The 22,978-nt window shown below is 38.1% G+C and overlaps 2 protein-coding genes across 5 annotated transcripts in view; one reads left to right on the top strand and one right to left on the bottom strand.

Moving 5' to 3' along the window:
* Window positions 1-1,963: 1,963 nt before the first annotated feature.
* calypso (ubiquitin carboxyl-terminal hydrolase calypso) lies at window positions 1,964-8,018 on the top strand. The gene is made up of 8 exons (XM_028181318.2): window positions 1,964-2,465; window positions 2,883-3,030; window positions 3,315-3,498; window positions 3,574-3,725; window positions 4,900-5,094; window positions 5,416-5,486; window positions 6,511-6,720; window positions 7,572-8,018. The coding sequence occupies exons 1-8, from the start codon at window positions 2,091-2,093 to the stop codon at window positions 7,764-7,766; spliced, it is 1,530 nt and encodes a 509-aa protein (XP_028037119.1). The 5' UTR covers window positions 1,964-2,090; the 3' UTR covers window positions 7,767-8,018.
* clu (clustered mitochondria protein homolog) overlaps window positions 8,009-22,978 on the bottom strand; it is a 29,612-nt gene continuing 14,642 nt past the window's right edge. For 3 of the 4 annotated variants that reach the window (XM_089729197.1, XM_089729194.1, XM_089729196.1), the window contains 16 exons: window positions 21,657-21,793; window positions 19,968-20,162; window positions 19,087-19,299; window positions 18,406-18,580; window positions 18,183-18,288; window positions 17,651-18,042; window positions 16,402-16,604; window positions 15,415-15,621; window positions 14,208-14,450; window positions 13,609-13,691; window positions 13,396-13,525; window positions 12,537-12,809; window positions 11,808-11,933; window positions 10,490-10,705; window positions 9,796-10,007; window positions 8,009-9,458 (listed from right to left, as the gene is read on the bottom strand). In XM_089729197.1, the coding sequence (XP_089585323.1) occupies window positions 9,293-9,458; window positions 9,796-10,007; window positions 10,490-10,705; window positions 11,808-11,933; window positions 12,537-12,809; window positions 13,396-13,525; window positions 13,609-13,691; window positions 14,208-14,450; window positions 15,415-15,621; window positions 16,402-16,604; window positions 17,651-18,042; window positions 18,183-18,288; window positions 18,406-18,580; window positions 19,087-19,299; window positions 19,968-20,162; window positions 21,657-21,793 (3,077 nt within the window). In that variant the 3' untranslated portion in view covers window positions 8,009-9,292. The remainder of the gene's footprint in view (window positions 9,459-9,795; window positions 10,008-10,489; window positions 10,706-11,807; window positions 11,934-12,536; window positions 12,810-13,395; window positions 13,526-13,608; window positions 13,692-14,207; window positions 14,451-15,414; window positions 15,622-16,401; window positions 16,605-17,650; window positions 18,043-18,182; window positions 18,289-18,405; window positions 18,581-19,086; window positions 19,300-19,967; window positions 20,163-21,656; window positions 21,794-22,978) is intronic. The other variant, XM_089729195.1, reaches the window with a different exon arrangement.

Genomic DNA, 22,978 nt, shown 5'->3' with positions numbered 1-22,978 from the left:
CAAATTTTCGTAGTTATGGTGGTTCAATTAATTAAGTACCGTCTTGACGAAAGTGAGGTTTTCTATCCAAACCTAAGGTCGATTCAGAAAATACTATAACACAAAAATCGATCACTGAAATACATTTTAGTATTCCATTTTGAATGCGAAATATTTCAGTCCATAATTTGACACAGGTTCTAAGGAAGTTAGAATGATTTTAATAGAAAAAAAAAAAGGTTATTTTTCATCTATGTATTGATGACAGTTATAAGATTTCTCTTATAAGACGAGAACTACACATCAAATAATAGAGGTTAAAGTATGAAATTGCCTTTTTATTGTAATAGGTACTTCGAATTGACATAGAACCTTCATGGTTTGAGATTTTTGAGTGAAACTTTTTTCCTATAAGGTTCTTTTTTTTTAAAAGGTGCATCATTCGATTATCGACTTTCAGTTATTTTTTTTATTCAGCTTAGACAAGAAAGATGGATACTTCGAAAATTCGAGTGATTTTTGAACACGAGTTTCGAAGCGGATGTAACGGTGCAGAAACAACTCGCAATATCAATGTTGCGTTTGGAGAGGGGACTGCTAATGAACGCACCGTTCGATTTTGGTTTAAACATTTCGTGATCAAAATTTCCATAACGGTTTCGTGAAGGAAATTTTGATTTGAAGAACGAACCACATGAAAGAACGCTCACACATGTGGAATAACAATGAATTGAAAGAGATGGTGGAAACCGATCCGAGCCAAGCTACGCAGGAATTAGCGGCAGGGTTTCACGTTACCTACCAACAATATTGACTCATTTGCGTCAAATCAATAAAATAAATATGAAAAATGGGTGCCTCATGATTTGACATATGATGAAAAGTGGATTCTTTACGATAACCGTAAGCGAAAAATGCAATGGCTGACCCCAGGTCAAACTCCGCCACAGTGTCTTAAAGCAAAGCTTACCAATAAAAAGGTAATGGTAACTGTTTAGTGGTATCAGCATGGTGTCTACTATGCCGAACTCCGAATAATGATAGCAAAATGTACAGTGAAACAGCCCTGACTCATGAATCCATCTTTACCATGATTGCTCCATGATAACCCGAGCCCTTATGCTAAAAAAACATGTTTATTTTCAATTGAGGGGAGGTTTTCTCCCACTTTTTCATTTTATGAGGACGCCTAAATACTTCCAATAATTATGGAATTTGTTTAACCGCGATAGATCATTTAGTTCAAAAGTTACACAGTTTTGTTTACACTGGAATCACAGTAGTGAACAAAAAATTCCATAAAAAAGTTAAAGAAAATATTTAGCATTTTTTAAATATTTTTCCCTCGATAAAATTTAGCATAGATCCCCTCATTTCAATCTGTGCACATTATGAAGAATCACACTGTATTATATCGCCGCTGTATTAGTTCCGCTTTAAAATACAAGCCGCCTTCGACATATATAATTCCATAATATATGTAAATTACCATTCCATATTCACGATTTCTATATTCGCTGCATATGCGGCTATGGAATGAGTAACCACTCACCATCAGGTGGGCCGTGTGCTCGTATGCCTGCAAGGGCAATAAAAAATATATTTACAGAACATATATAAAATAGAGTAATGTAGAGTTTTTACCGTTTTTACCCGCGAATAAAGAGTTTTTACTGTATTTCTTCAAGTGTCTGACTAACCGCTTAGCATCTGTGAAAGTGCTTGTGTGAGAAAATGAAACAAGATCGCTGAACGTGGCTTCGAGGGTTCTTCCAAAAAGTTCTTTGAACTCTCGGTAAATTGGCACCTTTTAACTAAGAGGCGTTGTCTTAATATGTCACCTCGTTTAATTCTATTTCCTTCTATTCATTCCATTTCACTTTTCAAAGAACAAACATGGCTTCGGTCTATTTTAACAAAGACTTGACTGTATGGTCTGTGTTCCCAGTGCCTGTCCAAACCACGAATGGCAAAAATATACAATTATTATTAATGTAGGCAATAAAATTGTTAGGGTGGGAAAAGGGCAGAGATTTGGGAACAATAAAACTATAAAACTAAATAAAACAAAAGACTCGACGGCAATAAACGTAAACAATAACCATTGTTGAATGAAAAATATGCCGGTAGAACTAAACAGTCTTACCGAAGGCTGGCTAGAATTGGAAAGTGATCCTGGTCTTTTTACTTTACTATTAGAAGATTTCGGTGTTAAAGGTGTGCAAGTTGAGGAAATTTATGACCTCCATAAGCCTTTAGAGAGCCCGGTGTACGGATTTATCTTTTTATTTAGATGGATAGAAGAGCGCAGATCAAGGCGTAAATTCGTTGAACAAATTGAAAGCTTTGTACGGGATGAGGAGACCATCAATAATATATTTTTTGCACAGCAAATGGTACCCAACAGTTGCGCCACTCATGCTTTACTTTCCATTTTACTCAACTGTCCAAATCTTCATTTAGGAGAAACATTAAGTAGGTTAAAAGTGAGTACTGAAATGTATTTATTAATAAGAAACCTATTGAAGTATTCCTACAACCTATTTAAATCTGAGCAAGAATTGTAGCTAATGTATTTTACAAAAATGTTCATAAATAATAGATGCAAAAAGGATTTAATTAAAACTAGGTTTGTAATTCAATCTCGTCTATATTATAATAATATTAATTTTATCATTCGCTTTCTCAAGAAATACAGTTTTAGTGGTTATGGACACCAGTCGTAACAAGAGAAGTTTTAATTATGCCTATGACTGGAAAACCAAATAAATTCAATTCAGATGTATCAGAATAAACCAATTAATACAGATTTGAAATATTGCTTAAAACTACTTTCTTTGGTATAAAATAACTTAACCCTAGTTTTAATAGTTATATTAAAATGTCTCTTATATCACCTACAGCATCATACAGTGGGTATGAATCCTGAAAACAAAGGATGGGCAATAGGAAATACACCTGAGTTGGCTTGTGCCCACAACTCACATGCCATACCACAAGCACGCAAAAAGACAGACAAAAATGCTGGAGTTTCTACTGGCAGATTTACAGGTAGTACCAAAGGATCCATCTTGTTTCAGTAATTATTGAATATTGATTGATATTGATACAGTATTTGTGTGCTTTTGCATTTTGACATTCAAATTAACATTAAAACTGCTGTTAATTTCTGGACTCAGTTACTCAAATATAGGTTGTCAAGTTCCTGTCCCTTGTGTTAAATGTTTGTGCAGTTTTTATAATATTAATAACAACTCATCTATGAAGACTTACAATGCTCTCTATCACAAGTCAGTCAGATGCTACAACTACTATAAAGTTTTATTTTATTTCAGGTGAAGCATACCATTTTGTTAGCTTGGTACCAATTAATGGACATTTGTTTGAACTAGATGGTCTTAAACCGTATCCTATGGATCATGGTCCGTGGGCAGCTGATGAGGATTGGACAGATAAATTTAGAAGGGTAATGGCAGAAAGACTTGGTAGAGATGCAGGAGAACAAGTTCACGATATTAGGTAAGTTTTAATGTGCATTAAAAAAAATAGTAAATGAGAAATAAAATGAAGACATTTGTAAAATTTACATTTCAGATTCAACCTAATGGCAGTTGTACCAGACAGAAGGTTAGCATTAACACAAAAGCTTGGGGCACTTGAAATAAATCAGAAGAGAGTCAAAGAAGCTATTTCAAAAATAGGGAAACATCTACGGCATTTGTTGGGGAAAGGCAGAGAATACAACGGTAATTAATAACCATTATTAATTAATTACTAAGAAACCTTAAAGTAACTGCTGGTGTAAATCAACTTCATTGTCTTCATATATTTGTTTTATAACTAGTCCAAAGTCCAAATATCTACATTCCAGTGTTGAAACTGTGTCATGCCTGCATGTCAGTCTACATCTGAATTTTCTGCTTTTTTGATTTGAAGAGAATCCACACTGCAACCTCATTCAACCACATAACAATATTTGAGCTTGTATGTATAACATAAAAAAAAACATTTTTTTTTCATTTCATTTTCTCTTTTTTATGTTTTTTTTTTTTATTGCTAGATGAGTGGACGAGCTCACAGCCCACCTGGTGTTGAGTGGTTACTGGAGCCCATAGACCTCTACGACGTAAATGCACCACCCACCTTGAGATATAAGTTCTAAGGTCTCAAGTATAGTTACAACGGCTGCCCCACCCCTCAAACGCATCTCTGCTTCACGGTAGAAATAGCCAGGGCGGTGGTACCTACCCGCACGGACTCACAAGAGGTCCTACCACCAGTAATTACGCAAATTATAATTTTGCGGGTTTCATTTTTATTACACAATGTTATTCCTTCACCGTGGAAGTCAATCGTGGACATTTGTCGAGTACGTATTTCATTAGAAAAATTGGTACCCGCTTGAGATTCGAACACCGGTGCATCGCTCAACAAGAATGCACCGGACGTCTGATCCCTTAGGCCACGACGACTTCAATCTACTATCTGTAACATTTTTAGTATATGTATTGTTATGCCGGTAAGAGTAACGCCATCTATCGCCGAATAGTCGAACGAATATCGAAAGATCTAGTAGCACCTAGAACTCTCGAGAAGTACAACGCCATCTATTGTCAGATAGCGGAAACACAATACTCGAAATGTGTGAAATATTCTCGATAATGCTAGGAATGTGGTATCGACTATAAAAGCGTTGCAGAGATAGCACGCAGGCAGTTAGTAATCGGATCTACTCGAAGTAAAACAGCGAACGGATCACCTGAAGCGAAAGAAGCGAATTCAGAGTTTTAAAGTGTTCTATGTGTGTTGTAAATGGTAAATATGTATAGTACGTTGGTGGAACATTTATTTATCTCCAACCCCCAGCGCATAACAGTATGATAAACAATTTGTTTAAAATTTTATGAAAATATTTTTCAGGTCAGAGTGAGCTCATAACTAGCAATGATATTGATACATCTCTTAATGATAGCATGGTCCACATCAGTGAAGAGACAATATTAACAGCATTGCAATCATCACAACTACGCACATATGACATAGATTACACACTACCAATTACAATTGAGATTGGTGCTATGGACAGACCTCATCAGGATAGCAGTATTTTATTAGGTATTGTTCTATTAATATTGTAGATATGTTTTAAAGTAACCTTAGCTGAAGATGAGACCAATTTCAGTTATGTTTTAAAAATTAATCTACCAGTCTTCACTCTTGTGCTAGGTCACTGTAGACGATGTGTGAATTAGAATGTCAACTTTAAGAAATAAGTTAGTCAGTATGATAAATGAGTTAAATGTTAAACAAAAGATTTACATCTTATTTATGAAGGGAAAGATACAATCAGAAATTACAAATTGGGAAAATTATTAATATTCAATGTAAACTGATAAATCTCTTAAAAACGTATTTATAGACACTTATAAATTTCAGTGGATCCTGTGGAACAAGGAGCTGTTGTGAAATTCGTTACAGCAAATAAAGATAGTCAAATCATTGGTGATGTACGTAACAATTTATCATAATTCAGCCATTAATTTAAATATCTATGGACAAGCATTTTTAATTGAATCTGTTCATATCAAACCAATCGCATTAAAATCATAATGTAAATCTTTCAATAGAATTTTACTTTCATACTTTTACAGTTTAACTCCGGAAACCAAAAAAACGGTGAAAGTTATAGTCTTTTTCTTTCTTTTCTATTACCCTTTGCTGGGGTGTAGGGCTCGAATTAAATTCTTCCATCGGTCCTGGACAGTCAGTTCTACCTCCTCCCATGTCATGCCCAGGACTCCCAGTTTCTGCTCTACTGAGCGACGCCAAGTTGTTCCGGGACGACGTCTCTTCCTTTTGTCAGACATTTTCCTGGTCAGTGCTCTCTTGGATTGGTGGGTATCGGGCTTTCTTAATCTGTGACCAATCCAATGCCACTTCCGCGTAAGGATCTCCCTCTTTTTTGGTGTTTGCTTGGTGATCCCGAACCCGTTGTAAATGATTGTATCAGGCTAAAAGATTTTCAAAATTTGATGTAGGCATTTACTCACAAACATTTGGAGTTACGAACCCTTGCGAACAAACCAAGTTTCGCTCTCGTACAGCAACACAGATTTCACATTTGAGTTCAAGATCCTCACCTATGTTCGTCTCGTTAAAGTTGAGGAACTCCACACTGGTCTAAGTTGACTAAAAGCGGCTCTGGCTTTATTTATACGAGCCGCAATGTATGCCTCTGTGCCTCTACTATGGTCCACAATGCTGCCCAGTTAACAGAAGCTTCCCGCCTACTACTTTGATCAACATCGGTAGTGTTTAGGCGTATATCTTTCGTTTTTGAAAAATTAATACGCCCCCTCTCCTTTTCAGCGTCATCTGCTAGATCTTCTACTTTGTTTTGTAGGTGCAGCCAATTGGTTGTAGTTGTAAAGTTGTAGTAGGAGCATAAAATACTTGTGACTGTAAATAAACTTCGATCAAAATAGATACAAGTTTAAATTGTAAAAGTGTTGTTAACCTTTTCTATTCCAGATCTATCCAACATCAACAACCGCCCTAGTAAGAAGTAATGAATCACCAGTTCTATTGTGCTCCGAAATAGCTCCGGAACAGCCCTATAAGTTGAGGAAATTGCTCCTTTCTCATTCGGAACTTAATGCGCTAATGAGCTGCATTGTCGGTGAAGTGCAATCGTGTCAGCAGGCTCTAAACGATGAGAACGATAAAAGAGATATGTATAAAGTTAGTGTTAATTTAAATGATGTCCTAGGTAACTAATATATTTTCTTTTTCCAACCGTTATTTTTACGTTGATTACCAAACGTTTGAGAATCCAAAAAGTAACGCTGCTATTAAAGAAATCCTTAAACGTAATTTAACATGTCGTGGTGCAATACCTTTTTTCAAACATATGATGAAATAACGCATAGGTGACAGTTACATACAGCGTATGCTGCATAGTGTACTTGCACTGAAAAAACCATAATGGCATTTTATTCATTTCACCATATCAACTTGTTTATACATTCTGATATTCAATTCAGAGCGAAGTCAATTTATCATTTTTGATATCCATGAGTGACAGTAACTACTTAGCATCAGATGGGTCGTATGGTCGCCTGCCTATAATGGCAATAAAATATTCATGGTATTTATTGGTATTTTATTGTAAGGGTAGGTACCACCATCCTATTTCCATGGCAAAGCAGTCACATATACCAGTTTGAAAGATGGGACCATCTTTATTCAATCAAATTGAGACTTCCACCTCATGGTTCCTGGCAGTAATCATATTATGATGTCAATGAACCCTTATAAATATTTAAGACAAGACATTCACCTATCAAAGCAATTAAAATAATGTATCTCCGTGAGCATGATACAACTAGAGACGTATTTCAACTAAACTTGCGTCAGCATCCTCAATTGTTATTAATCGTCATTATTTTCTTTTTATTGCCCTTGTAGGCAGACGAGCATACGGCCCACCTGATGGTAAGTGGTTACCGTTGCCCATGGACCTCAGCAATGCCAGGGGCAGAGTCAAGCCGCTGCCTACCGCTTAATACTCTTAATACTCATTAAACTTACAGGTAGACGATTGTCGACGTACGCACAACTACGACGAGTTCATCTGCACTTTCCTATCGATGCTGACGGAACGTGGAGCTCTGGCCGAACTGGTCGCCGCGCAGTTAGAACGAGGCCGGTCTCCGAGAGTGAGACGACGACGTCCTAGACCCAGACCCCGAGCGCGACCTAGACCAAGGCCACGTGGAAGAAAATAAATCGCATAACTTTCCAATTGTACCAATCTTGTCCCTTCCCGCCAATATAGATTTTGCAAACAATATGAAGTTGCTATGTTTAAAGTAACAATAATTATTATAATACCGTCCTGGGTATGCTTGAGATTATAGAAGTTGATCTTCTATGTGCTTTTTCATTGTAATTCTTAGATTAGCTTTCGCTATTCACAAATCCGATGTACATTCGAAGCACTAAGGATAACTAGTAAATAAAACAAGTATTAAAAACGATTTATTCTTTATTTAAACTACGAACAGCGCCATATTTACATGGTATCATATTGTTAAAGAAATGTAACAACAACAACTCGTTAGATTAGGCACGTGATCATCGAACAACATTCTTATATTTAGATAAATACAGCGCGATACACGCGCGCTCTCAGCGACCTGCTATATATGTATATACCCATACATTAAGTAGAATAATCATTTTTATAATGAATGATGATGAAATTGAAAGAGAAAAGAAACTTAAACAGGAGTTATTTTTTATAAAAGTTAGAAATAAATAACAGAATACAATCCGCAGTGACGCAAGTAACGATCGTAAGGTTGTAAGGTAAAGTTTGTATTTCATTAATGAAATACACAACAATAAGTCCATATCTCAACACTTATCTAAATTTAGAAGATTTCCCCAGACAAGATTTGTTGATTTGACATCACGAATATATTAGATGTAAGGAAGCGTTTGATTAGTTCAGTAATTAGCATTTGGAGTTTGATATGATTATAGCATGAAGCATTTCGATGATAAAATCTTCTATATCACAGACTAACAAAAATTTACGACTAAAATCACTACATGCTTATAATATGGCACTAATAACTAAACCAGAATATAATCTGTAACAATAGAGGCAGTTTTATTTATCATTCAGAAACGCGTACATACTCTTCATCAATAATTGTAATTTAAGAAAATCAAGGGACAAAGATAATGTTACATTTCAATGACAATATAACCAAATTTCTACTATTATGGATGTTTCAACAATATACGTTTATAATAGAAAAGAAAATAATACTCGACAATAACAATTCATAATAAAATCATTTAGGGTTAAATCGGCAGTAGCACCAGTGGCCATTATGCACAGGCCGCAGGTTCACAACCAAAACTTATGGCTATATCACTACTTAAAATTGCACTACATTTGGTGACCATTGAAATTATAAATCCCGAAAGCATAAAACCAATTATTAATAAAACTACGCCTGCCAATTTCGAACGTCCAACTATTGCACGTGGCGACAATTCATTCAAAAATAATTCTTAATTATTTGTTCAAACGATATCCACAATATATATTTTTTTCTACTAAATAAAAATCTACATCAAACATCAGCACACTATTCGCTACCGCATACATTCAAATATAAGGAACAATAATATCTGTCAATCGGTTAAAATGATAACGTACATAGCAACATTCGACGAGTGTGGGGGGGAGTCGGGGACCGGAGACGAGCGTCTCGCGACCGACGGGACGGCGGCCCCTTCAACTGGCCGGCGCCTCCTTCGTGTCGCCGCTCGCGGACGGCGCGCCGGAATTAGATTTCTCGTCGTCGACTTCTCCGCCGAGATCGGTCAGAGTTCCAGGAACCGGCAAATCCTTCAGTTGTCTTTTCTCTATCTCAGCTTTGAACTGCTCGATGTCTTGCGGGCTGCAATGGATGATAATATTTATTCGAGACTAGTTGACCCGGCAGACTTCGTAGTGCCTCAATCGATAAATAAAATACCTAAACTTTTATAAAATAAACTTAAAACAAACAAAAGGAATTCGTCCGACGGGACATATAAAAGGAAAAATGAAATTGTTATTTTTATTTAATTCCGAGCATTTTCATATTATCTACCTTTTAAACCTTCTCTGGAGTTCCATAAATAATTCAAGACCAAAATCAGCCTAATCGGTCCAACCGTTCTCGAGTTTTAGCGAGACTAACGAACAGCAATTCATTTTTATATATATAGATAATTATTCACGTTATGATGTACCTGATTTGCACGAAGAGTATACCGTTGATGAGGTTGAGCATGTCGATGACGGAGGCCATGCCGGGCGGCTGGATGTGCAGCGGCGCGTGGTGCGCGTGGTGCGGGGCGCGCGCGTACGCCTCCGCCAGCCGCTTCTGCAGCACCACCGCCTGCTGCGTCAGGTGACGGAGACACTCCGACGACTCGCGCGTCTTCTCGTGCTTCTCGCCCAACTGCATAACACGGTATGATGTTAGCTCAGCGACGCTACTCTAGGCGGACGTGCCTCCGAAGTCATTCCTACACCCGCTTTGAAATGTACAAGAATCGATAGAAAACCAATCTATAGATACTCATGGACATAACGGTATCAGAAATGCCAAAAGCAAAAGCCGAAGCAAATCGCTAAGAACTTTTCTAATTTATCTATCTATATTTTGAAGATGAACATGATATGGTATTGATACAGTTAAATATGTGTATACAGGTGGACATTGCACTATGATGGTCCATTGTACTCAATATTGTTTTAATCGTTTTTATTATAATTATATATGTATCTGTATTTAACATTATATACAACGATGAGTAAATAAATACGTATGATTGGCGCACTACTAAAAATAATAGTATAATCAGGAAGCTTAAAGCAAAATATTATTGATGCTCAGCACACACAGGATATAAGTGAGTCAAACAAAAGTTGGTCAGTCACCAGATGCTTATAGATGGAGTAGGTCTCCTTCTCGTGCGCGAGCGCCGCCCGGAAGTCGCCGAGGCAGGAGAGCGTGCGCGCGAGCAGATGGCGCGCCACCGCCGCCTTCAACGAGCGCGGCCCGTGCGTGCCGCTCGTCACCGCCAGCCCGCGCTCCGCGAACCGCAGCGACAGCTCGTACTCGCCGACCGCGTGCAGGATCAGGGCGATGTTGCTCTGTTGCGACAGGACAACACAATCAAACTGCAGCTATCAAAACTATTCAGTGTCCAATCATTTTAAGCCAGAGGTTCCCAAACTTATTTTATTTATTTATTTATTATACTTTATGCACAAAACAAAAGTTGTACACAGGCGGACTTAATGCCATGGGCATTCTCTTCCAGTCGACCATAGGGTGGTGCAAAGATAATGCATGGTAGGTGCATTAACAAAAGAATAACAAACAACAAATTTGTCTACTGTACTACTACTACTTTATTTGATATAATAATATATAGGTATCTTTGTATGTATCTATGTATTTGTTTTGGCAATGTAATTTATAACCTAGTGTTCATTTTACTCATGTCTACTGTAATTCTTTAAATTATCGCCATGTATTAACTTCATCACAGCTACGCAATTCTTGAATCTTTCACTTCATCAACGAGGGTTAACTGGAAGAGAATGTCTGCATGGCGTTAAGTTCGCCTTTGTACACTATTTTGTGCAATAAAGAATTTTCATTCATTCATTCATTCATACTGCCTGCCCGCTTTGAGAATAAATTATTTTCTAACGCCCCCATTTTTTCACCTATTAAAAACCACTATAATGAGAGCTCAGTCGGTGTCTAAGAGTCTTCCTAGATTAAATTACAAATCGCCTCCCAAATCTCTACACAACGCCCCCATTTTTTTTCGGGGTCTCTGACCGCCCCGCTTTAGGCGTGCAGCGCACAAGGGGGCGTTATCGCCCACTTTGGGAAAGGCTGTTTTAAAAGAACCTAAGCATTTCACTATTTTACAAAACAATTATAATTTGTTTTCTTTTAGAACAAACAAACTTGTTTTTTTATTGCTAACATGAGACTTATTGAGGTACCTGGTAGTAATGAATAAGAGTTAATAACTAATGTTCATTATGTGAGCTGATTGGAACTAATAAATTGTTCACAATAAAATTATATTCTACAATAATAGATTATTTTGTACAATTTGAGTAAAAAATTAAATATAATAGCTACGAACGTCAGAACAACCGCTCTGTTCACAATTTTGATCAAAATAGCTTTTTTTATATTTTATTATATAAATTAAAAAAAAGGTAGACTTACGTCGAGCAGCGCCATCTCTGGGTGGTTTTCGCCGCAAACGATCAATGCCAAGTAGCGGGCTCGATACAGTAGCTTCAATGCGGTGCTCACTTGACCGTTGGCGAAGCAGTACAACGCCAAATGTGACTAGAGCAAAACATAAATAATTAGAGTTTTTTTCTGAACAATTTAATCAGTTGGAATTCGGAATCAGTTTTAATAAACAGTTTATTGTGTGATGCAACTCGTACATGGACATAACCGAAAACTGCTCAAGTATTGGCCTTTTTAAATTATTGTCATTATCAGCAAACGAGTTGCCTAACGTAGCAGCAACAATCGCTCATGGACAACGAAATTGAATGAAAATATTCAAATTTAATCATGTATAGATAAATGGTTGAGAATTAAAAAAAAATATATTATACATTCTATTGTATATTTTATCTACATTCTATTCTATATTCTAAAATCTATTCAACAAATTGATGATAATGGAGAGCATGTTGCTGATCATTGCCATTGTCCTGCCTTAAATAATAAAACAATAATATATTTGCGGTTTAAAGAGTGGAAATATTCAATGTCATATTTGAAGGCGTTTGCCAATATTAACAGATTTTAAAAATATAATGCTACATACACTTTCATATTGACTAGAAAATCGTGCTTAGTAAGTGGCGTTCATAGTTTGAGGTTAATGCGAATGCACACAATTTTGCGGATGTTCGAAATACAAGGAATACGTACATATTCTGTAATAGTGTAAGGGTGATCAATGCCGTTGACCCTCTCGGACATAAGCACCGCCTTCTGCTGGTAGGCCATGGCGTCCCGGTGCTCGCCGGTGACGTAGCACAGGCGCGCCACCATGCGGAGGCACTGCGCGATCTCGCCGTGCATGGCGCCGTACACGTTGTTCAGCAAGTTCAGAGCTTCGGCGATCAGTTCGTGACCTTCGGACACGGCGCCGGCTTGGATTTTGTTCTGACCCGTTGTGTAGAAATTGTACGCGTCCGAAGCCTGAAATGAAAGAATATATCCTAATTTTATTAATTTCCCTGATGGTGGACGTCTTATGAGTCCGCACGGGTAGGTACCACCGCCCTGCCTATTTCTACCGTGAAGCAGTAATGCGTTTCGGTTTGAAGTTTGGGGCAGCCGTTGTAACTATACTTGAGACCTTAGAACATATATCTCAAGGTGGGTGGCGCATTTACGTTGTGAATGTCTATGGGCTCCAGTAACCACTTAATACCAGGTGGACTGTGAGCTCGTCCAACCATACAAGCAATAAAAAAAAGGAAAAAACATTGCCTCGTTTTTATTCCATTCTGAATTCACTGATGGTAGGAAACCTTGTGAGTCCGCACGGGTAGGTACCACCGCCCTGCCTATTTCTGCCGTGGAGCAGTAATGCCTTTCGATTTGAAGGGATGGACAGCTGTTGTACTGTTAAAACTGAGGCCTTAGGAATCTTATCTCAAGATAGGCGGCGGTATTTACTTTGATCACCGGAAGCACTTAATACCAGGTAGGCCGTGAGCTTGTCCACCCATCTAAGCAATAAAAAATTTATATCAAAATCTTAACTACACTTTGTACTTACGCGTGGATTGATATGTTTAACGACGGGGAAAATGTTCATAATGTCCGCACTTGCAAACGGTGCCTTGTTTTTATTGTCAAAGTCGTATTCTCTTAACATAACTTGCAAGCCTACTTTTAGTGCGAAGGACCTGAAACAAATCCGTAATGAGAATGAATAAAGGTCGATAGATTATTATTTTGTTTATACTTATCACGAAGGAATCTTAATTACCTGAGAAGTGATATTTTCTGGATACTGTGTTTTTCGATTATAGATTCCATGTTCTCGGCATTAAGATCATATCCCCAGTACGCCTGAAATTTGCATAATTTAAAAAAAGATAACATGAGATCTGACAAAGGCCACAGTTATAGTTCCTCAAAATATGATTTTCAACTAAATTTGATAGTAAATCAAAAACATAAAATTAGTCAATTAAGATTTTAAGAAAATGAATCAAAACATAATCGACCTAGCATAATTTATTATAGCACCGATAAAATTTCGAATATAGGTGGCAGTTGTTTTTAATTTTAATTCAATTTATTATAATAATATCATTTTACAAGACTTCATAATGAATACTGAATTACTAAAAATATATATCAAATCCATGTCATTTAAGCTTAAAAACTACATAGAAGTTGATAATAAGCGATTTGTGGTGCCTCCTATAAGTAAAATTTTCAACCAACGTGAAAAGGTGTGCGTTTTTCATTTTGGAACATGAAACATAAAGGAATATGCAATCCATGCCTAACGTATCGACTATACTTTATGAAACACAGAAAACTAATACGCAATAAAAAAAAAGCATAGACAAAGAATACCTTCAACTCTTGTTTAATCTGAGCGAAGAGCGATTTTGGCGTGAGGTTCTGCCAGTCGGGGAGCGGCGAGGCGGCGGGCTGCGAGTGCGCGTGCTTGCGGGAGCGGCGCCCGCGACCCCCGCGCCCCGCGCCCCGGCCCCCCGCCACGCCCTCCGCCGGACTGATGCCGGGCGTCGGACACGCCCCCAACAAACAGTTCAAGAAATGCGCTACAGCTGAACCGATGCACATCGGCTCGCAACCCTGTTCGAAAAAAATGTTCACTTTAAATTCCCAGTTTTCTCAAGTCAATGAACGTACTTACAATTAGAAACATACTTTTAAAAACTTCTCAATATATTGGCCCATGAAGAGGACACTTTCAGATGGACAGAAACAATATTTAAAAAACTAAGCGCATTTCAACAACAGCATTCGAATTCTAATATTTGTTCAGCCAAAATAATTTTTCGCATTTTGTTTCTGTTATAAAATAAACGTTGTATATGACAGGTCATCGTTCTCGTCGAACCCGTCGCTTGCGACGAAAGGCTCGGTGAGTAAATTAATCCACAGACACGGCCCACTAAGTTTCTCGTCGGATCTTCTCAGTGGGTAACGTTTCCGAACCGGTGGTAGATTCTGCGAAGCACGGCTCTTGCTAGGGTTCGTGCTAGCAACGTCAGGTTTGAGCTCACCTACTCACCCGGTGACGCTGATATGGTCTCTCGAGACCATCAGCTTAGGTTGGAAAAAAAAAGTTGCATATGCGAGATTAAATCGTAGTTTTTTTTACAATATGTAGTTCGAATTAAAGTCTTTTCACTTCACAATTATTTATTTCAACGTTCAGACAAATAAAAACAGAAATTTTAACTTGCACAAAAATAAAACTTAAAAATGAGATCGCGTGATATTGAGACTTGGCGGCCGAGTTGAAATTGCGCATGCGTTCGTCGTTAGATCGTGGCTCGACTGGTCGCTGCGACCGAGCGCAAGCGATTTTGTATTTTACAATACGTGTAGTTATCGTTTCTACAATACACTCTGGGGGTTCACCACATTTTTGAAATGAGCGGCCTTTTTTTTATTGCCCATGTAGGCAGACGAGCATACGGCCCATCTGAGTGGTTACCGTCGCCCATGGCGTTCAGCAATGCCAGGCGCAGAGCCAAGCCGCTTCCTACCGAGCCAAGCCGCTGCCTACCGGTCTCAGTGTTGTAGGTACCTGCAAGTAGGCCGTGTAGAGATGCTTGGCGGCGCGCAGCTGCAGGTCGGCGAGCGCGATGGCGTGCAGGTAGGCGAGCGAGGGGTGCGCGGCCAGGGCAAGCGCCACGCGGCCCAGGTACCGCACGTTGATGCCGCGCGCGTGCAGCGCCTCCGTCAGCCCCGCGCCGTCCATCGGCGCCACGCTCTGCTCCACGCACTCCCGCACCTGCGCGCACACGCACACGTCACTGTACTTTCTTTTTTTAAGGGATTTTATGACCTGGTAACTAAGACCTTTAGGTCGTGTCTTATTTTAATTTATATTCTTATTTTTATGAAAAATGATAAAATGGAGTGAAATGAAATGAAGATGATTAATTTGAAATCAACTGGGATGAAATTAAATGAAATGAAATGAGATGATATGGGATGAAATATAATCTCAGTAAAATGGTGGTCATTTACTGAGATTTTTTCAGGGGAGTTTTTGGAGGATCCCGAGAAGTTACGTCCAGCGGTTTTGTTTCATTTTACCACATTTATGCACTTTCACAGATACTAAACAGTTAATAAACTACCGTTATTACACATTTAAACTTGAAGAAACATTAAATAGACAAAATAAAACAAATCACACAACTTCACTCCTTGCGTTCCCGCCAATACCTCCGGAACCATTTTAATATCAATTTTATTGGTATTACCCTAAGAAAAACCGCTGAAAATTTGTGTTGGAATTGGAAAGCGTCCCGATTCCCCCCAATCTACTGTATTATATACTGCGGAGTTTTGGTGTAGTTGTTCTTCCATTATATCATCATATCACCTCATCTCATTTAATTTAATTTCATGACAATTAATAGAGTTTCCTTCGTTTTTTATTATTCATAAAACTGTAAATAATTAAAACGAATTTAGCGAATTATAAAATTCTTATTACTTAACGCTGGCTAATGTACAAACCGTGCCGGAGCCAAAAACCTATAGAAGAAGAAGATGGACTTACGAAGGCCGGTATCTGCGTGGTGAGCAGGAAGGCGGCCGCTTCCTTGACGAGGTGCCGTTGCTTGGCGAGGTGCTCGGGCGCGGCGGCGTGCTTGATGCCGGCGGAGTACACGTCCGGGTTGAAGCGCACGTCGAACTCCGACTCCTTGAGCGAGGCCACAGCGCGCGCTGCCGCCGCCACCACTGCGCGGGAACGCTCGCCCGCTGGTTACGTGTGTACGTGTTGTAGCGAAACGACAGTGCGCACAGAACGACGGACCACGAGCTTTACGAACGCTTTTCTCAATACACGAATTACAATAGTACATTGTGCACCAAGAGAGAAACGTTGGAAATTTCCTCCCGCGTGTAAAATGGCAAACACGCGGGATGAGATGTCCTACTTTTTTCCCGCGGTGCACATACTATTTTTTCTCCTACCAGGCCGAAAGTTCAACATTTTAAAAAACTTAGCACCCGTGGAGTACCGATCCGGGGTCCAGGGGCGAAGCCCTGGTGGGGGCTTAGGAGGAGCGGAGCCTCCCCATTCACAAAAAAAACAATTTAACTGTTTTATTTTTATTTTTAAATAAACTACTACTAATTGAATAAGAACTGTCTGATGAACTCATCTTTGTTTAATACTTCACTATTCAATTTTATTGCCTTTTGTTTATTTCACTTTTACACTAAACACAATATTGCAAATTACCCGAGCACAACAATGGCGGAGAACTTTAGGTGCCTGAGAGCAGACGTAGACACTAACGCGCATGCGCACTCGTCAGTACCCAGGCAGGAAAAGTTAGACTTTCTTCCCTGTACAGCGGGACGAAAACCAAACTTTCGGCGTCGGTAGGAGAAAAAAATATATATTCTGCTCAGATATATTCTGCTCAGTTATATTCCACTCGACATGCAATAAAAAGAATTGTGTGCAAATTTTGTAGTTTCATTGGTAGAATGAAGCTAATTTAAAATTTTATATAACCCGCGACTACTCTAAAGGTATAGTAAAATAAAATCTTATTAAAAGCCTATTTTGATTAGGCTAAAAAATTCACGACTGATCCGACCCTTTTTCGCGTTGAAGGTACGAAAGCTCATGATTCGACGTTTTACTCACCGGTAACATAAAATAAAGTAGACTTCTAAATTTTTTTTTTATTTAAATATGAAACCTTCTAAACATTATAATCAAATAAATAAATAAAATTACAAGTACTATATTTGCATTATACTACAACTTTAATAAAACTGGTTCTACTCACAGTCATTCTCCTGTTTCTCTCCGCTGCAAATTGAGTCCGTAATGCTTTCAACAATTTTCTTGGCAACATCCGTGTCTATTTCTGAATAGTTATCGTTCAACAATAATTCATCATCTTTCCCTTTCTCAATCTTAACATCATTTAATTCAATTTCTTTCTTACTTTCTTCTTTTTTAATACTACTAGATTCATCCTTTTTCTTTTTATCTTTGGTCTCTTTCTCTTGGCTTTTATTGTCTCTCTTCTTCTTCTCTGCGTCTGTATTATCTTTCTTCTCGCTTTCCTTGTTCGGTTCGATTGACTTCTGATCATCATTCTGATCGCGCTGACGCTTCGCGCTTAGCTGTTGCAAGTGGAACGCGGCGTAGCGAATGAACATGAAATAACGAGCCCTAAAAAAAGAAAAGTTAAAGAAATTTATATTTGAACACTTTTTACTACCCATATGATGCAAACAAAATAAACAGGCTCAATAGCCTCTACCGCCAATAATTAAATTACGCTAATAGTAATAAAACATCTTGGTACTTACTCAACAAAACTATCGACTAATTCCTGTCTCAAACAACATAGTTTGTGCTTGTGGATAATCGGGAAGCCCATGGATTTTATATCTTCTCTGAGTTCGTCATCTTCCACTGGAAAAATATGATCGTATTACAACATAAAAGTACAACATGAGTAATAAGACAATATGTTCATCAAATTTGGATTAACTATGCCACATTTAAAAAAAAAGCAGTGTATATACTTACATTGTAAAAAGTTGACATCCGGTGGAAAAGTGCGCAGCAAGTCTAAAATGTAATGACGTCCGTCGTTCCCTATAATTCCCTTGCATTCAACGCTGGAGCACAACTCAACCACCTCGCCATTCGCACTGATAACTGAATGGGGCATTATCTTTAACTGCTGTCCAGCTTTGCTCAACTAAAAAAACAAAAGAAGTTTTCTATCACATAGTGCAAAAAAACAACCCTACTTGTAATTGCTTGAACTAGTTAATTTTATTGCTGATCACTACTCTGCGTGGTCCGGGTGTATTTGCTCTCATCTCGTTTATATTTCCAGAAATTTCTCTAAAAAATCTATCACGTTTCGAGAATCCTAGATCTACCATACAATACCCTGATAATCCTAGTCCATAGATGATGTCTTCATATAAAATAAGGTCGTGATGTATATATACGACAGTACAAAAACATATTTAACGTTTATCTCTATTTCAGCTCAAATTTTGGCAAAAACAAATCTAAATAAAATTGAGACATCAACCTCATGTCTCAAGGTAGATGGCGACACTCGCGCTGCTATGTTTACGAGATCTCAATGATATCAACAAAAGCCTTCGTTAAAATATATTTTAAAACAATTTTTGTATGAAAACTCAACTAACATAGAATAGCAAGTTCTTTAAACTTATAAATTCCACTCACCAGTTCCATGTACTTAGGGTGCGAGAGTACGGTCGTTCCAAAGTCGATGCTGCCGTATACAACGCTCTGTTCTTGCTCCTTCTCCAGTATTCCCGGGATGATGGACTGGGCCGTGACCCGGTACCCGCGGTAGTCCACCACCACCGTGCCCAGGGTATGCAGCCCCGGAGTGTCCACTGCGCTGTACACTCGAACGCCTTGTAAGTCATTGCGCTGTAACATTTAAAAAAAATGCGTAATGGTACTAGTATACTGGTGGTAGGACCTCTTGTGAGTCCGCGCGGGTAGGAACCACCACCCCGCCTATTTATGCCGTGAAGCAGTAATGCATTTCGGTTTGAAGGGTGGGGCAGCCGTAGTAACTATATTGAGGCCTTAAACTAATATCTCAAGGCAGGTGGCGGCATTTACAATGTGGATGTCTATGGGCTCCGGTAAACATTTAACCCCAGGTGGGCTGTGAGCACATCCACCCATCGAAGCAATAAAAAATATATATATAGTAACTAGCGGTAGTCATCATAGTCGGTTACTCTTGGCAGAGCAGTCGTGGTCATGTGCAATCCTTGTTTATAGTTAGTAGTGCGCGAACTGAGGCTTGGCACATGCGCTCGTTAAGTGGGATTTTGGTAAGGATTTTCATCATTTACCATTAACCCTACCCTGAACAATAAGTTTCTCGATAGCTTCTGCTGGCCGTCGCGATACGTGCCCAAAATATTAAAAAAACGCGGTAGTAATAATGACTAAATTACTGTTAAGACCATAGCTCACTTCTCTTTTGCTGAATCACACGGCCGTTCCCAAAATATAATCAGAACCGAGGGCACGCTTAGAGATCGTCAAAACACGAATAATTCATTTATATATTGTCAACTTACCGGAGCAACAAAAGCGGCCGCATCTCCGCCCAAATCTTTGTAGTGATCGCGTACGTCGAAGCCCAACGAGAAGAAGATATTGTTCCAGATGAACATCTGCATCTTCGGTTCTTCCCCTGGATTGATCGCCATCACGTTACCATCGACCACAGCCATGGCTCCTCGAGTCGCGGCAGCAACGAAATCACTGTGGACCTGAGAATGTTGTCACATTTAAATCTTACTTTCTCTTTTGAAACAGATAAAGGAACTTAGAATTGACTATCTGATACATTAATTGCACTAATTTACTAAATTCATATAAAAAAAAACACATTTTTTTTAGATCTGTCAATATCGACAATCGTTTATTGCTGCTGTCACAAACAGCAACAGTTGCGCAACTAACATCTATATATTTATACGTGAAGCAAAAACTTTGTAGCCCTTTTTACGAAAATTGTGCGGATGGAGGGGTATGAAATTTCCCACACTTAAACAGAATATAGAGAAGGAGTGCAGAATGCTAATATTTTTTTTAAATTATGCATTAATAATACATTAAATCAATAAAAAAAACATTACACACACTACCATGTATTTGACACACACACACATATTTAAGCTCTTTGTATATTGTCAAACTTTTGTTATTGCTTAAAGTCTGTGGTCAAATTGAGAATAGGTTAATATTGTTTATCTTTAATATTATTTGCCTATAGTGTAGTTTTGGCGAAATCTGTGATTATAAAAGTTTAATAAGTCTTTGACAATAGAACCATAATAATGTTCAAACTTATAATTTCAAATAATTATAGGCGAATTTCGACTACTGCGGGACCACTAGTAAAAGTGAGATTTTCATGAATCCGTTATTAGACAATGAAAACAATTAAACAGTTATTTATATTTATTAACATTCGACGTGCGTGATGCGATGTAGTAGAAGTGTTTCTCGACGCCGTCTTAGGGTCGGAGTCGTTTGACATCAATTTATACAATTAAAGGGAGGAAATTTTATTTCACGGTAATGTCGAGACTGGTACCATACGTTGCATACGGTTCGCTTGATATATACAAAATCGCAATACGTATATCACAAGATATTTTCAAACGCGCCCGCCACTAGTTCGTATCCCGTTTAGATGTCGCTAGTTTCTTCGTCTTATATTGTTTGTAGTACAAACTTTGTACCAATGTTAAAACTTTCCTGTACTATTTCGTTCTGTGTAAACAGCTGACCTCGTGCTAAAGGTTACCGAAATCTATGGCCAACTTTATGGCAGAAATAGATAGTATGCCGGAACTTACCCGTGGGGGTTCTAACACGCCCTATCACCCGTAAACACCGGCTGGCAATCCCAGTACGTTGGTTTTAATTTGATTTTTTATTAAACTAGTTAAGTAGTCAGCGAAGCCCATAGACATCACAACGTGAAGGCTGCTTGGACCGTGAGACATGAGGTCTTCGTTGTATAGTATATCCCACCCTTCAAAGCAAAGACATTATTTCGCTATGAAAATGGGCAGGATGGTGTTATCTGCCCTTTCTAGTCCACAAGACCATTTGCCATGGTACCAATGGTCCTTGTGAGACCACAGTACATTTGTTTGAATTTGTTTTTAATTGTACTAAGCTTACCAGATGCTATAAATTGTCAGTCAGTTGTTGTTAAGCGTTACAGAGTAAAATACTTGACAATTATGTACCTTAAAAATGGCTCTTTCACGCAGAAGTCGCTCGGGTAAAGTGGACCTTGGTAACTCGCGCGTTGTCTGCAATTCCTCATTCCAGTCTCGGGTTTGACCAGGAATATGCTCTTCGTAGCCCAATTTCGATGAAAATGCTATAAATAATATTCCATATCAAATACAGTAGATAGGGGGGAATAGAGACTAGAGTTAGAATAGGGACAAATCTGGGATGTCACAATACTTTTGTTGAGTTGTTAGATTTAACTTTGTTGAACTGAAAATGACGTTTATTTGGTGTTTAAGAATATTAAATAATTTAATTTAATATTCAAAGTTTTGTAACTCATTAAAGATATTAAAAAGTTCATTAGGTACCTAAAGGTAAGTGCCTACCTAACAACTAAATAGTGCCAGCCCTATCAAAAAACTCTATTGTCCCCATATGTAACCTGATTCACCCCAAAGCCTAGGTGAATCAGGTCAAGCTAGTTTTTTTCAGTTTTTGTGTATAATTTATAATGAACTATGTATAATAACGAATCGAAGACAAAAATTTAAGCCTCCTGAATCATTATGATCTCCGTTTTATTACTATAACTACAAAAAAAAAACGATAAAAATCAATGTCGAACTTAAAAGGGTCCCGATTTCCCCCATTTTACGGTACAAAGATTCCATTCCCGTTTCGTTGTGTCGTGCTGTCGCGTTTAAAGCAACCTTGCATCCAATATCGAATCGAATCGATCACAGTTGACTGCTATAGCGACATTGAAATCGTAAAACACAAGTTTCGATTATTTCGGGTTAATCAATGACATCAGGCTATTCAATGCCAGTTCAATTATATCCAATTATATATTTTCCTTCTCTTTATTATTATATTAGCTGTACCCGTCCGCTTCGCTGGGCATTTAAAATTAACATTATTATTTCTCACCCCCACAAAGATTCTCATCATGAACACCCCCGCAACTGGTGTAGGGAGTCCAACACTCATATAAATATTAGCCTATCCATTAAATACATGTATTTTCTACATGGATACCAAGTTTCAAGTCAATCGGATGCATGGTTCAGTAGTTATAACGGAACATCCGTAAAAACTACACCACTGTAGATTTATATATTAGTATAGAGCAGTGATTCTCAACCACTGTTCCGCGGCACTTTTGTGTGCCGCCAAATTTCAAAAGTGTCCCGCCAAATTTTGCGAATATATAATAATGTTAATATGTATTATTAAATTATATCATTTTAAAAGAAAAATATTTTAAACATTCATATATATTTAAATCCACAAAAAAAATTATAGTATATTTTAGTTTATTTCGTATATT

Source organism: Bombyx mandarina, chromosome 08 (assembly GCF_030267445.1).
Source record: "Bombyx mandarina strain Sakado chromosome 08, ASM3026744v2".
NCBI lineage: Eukaryota > Metazoa > Arthropoda > Insecta > Lepidoptera > Bombycidae > Bombyx > Bombyx mandarina.
This window is presented reverse-complemented; position numbering and strand designations above follow the sequence as displayed.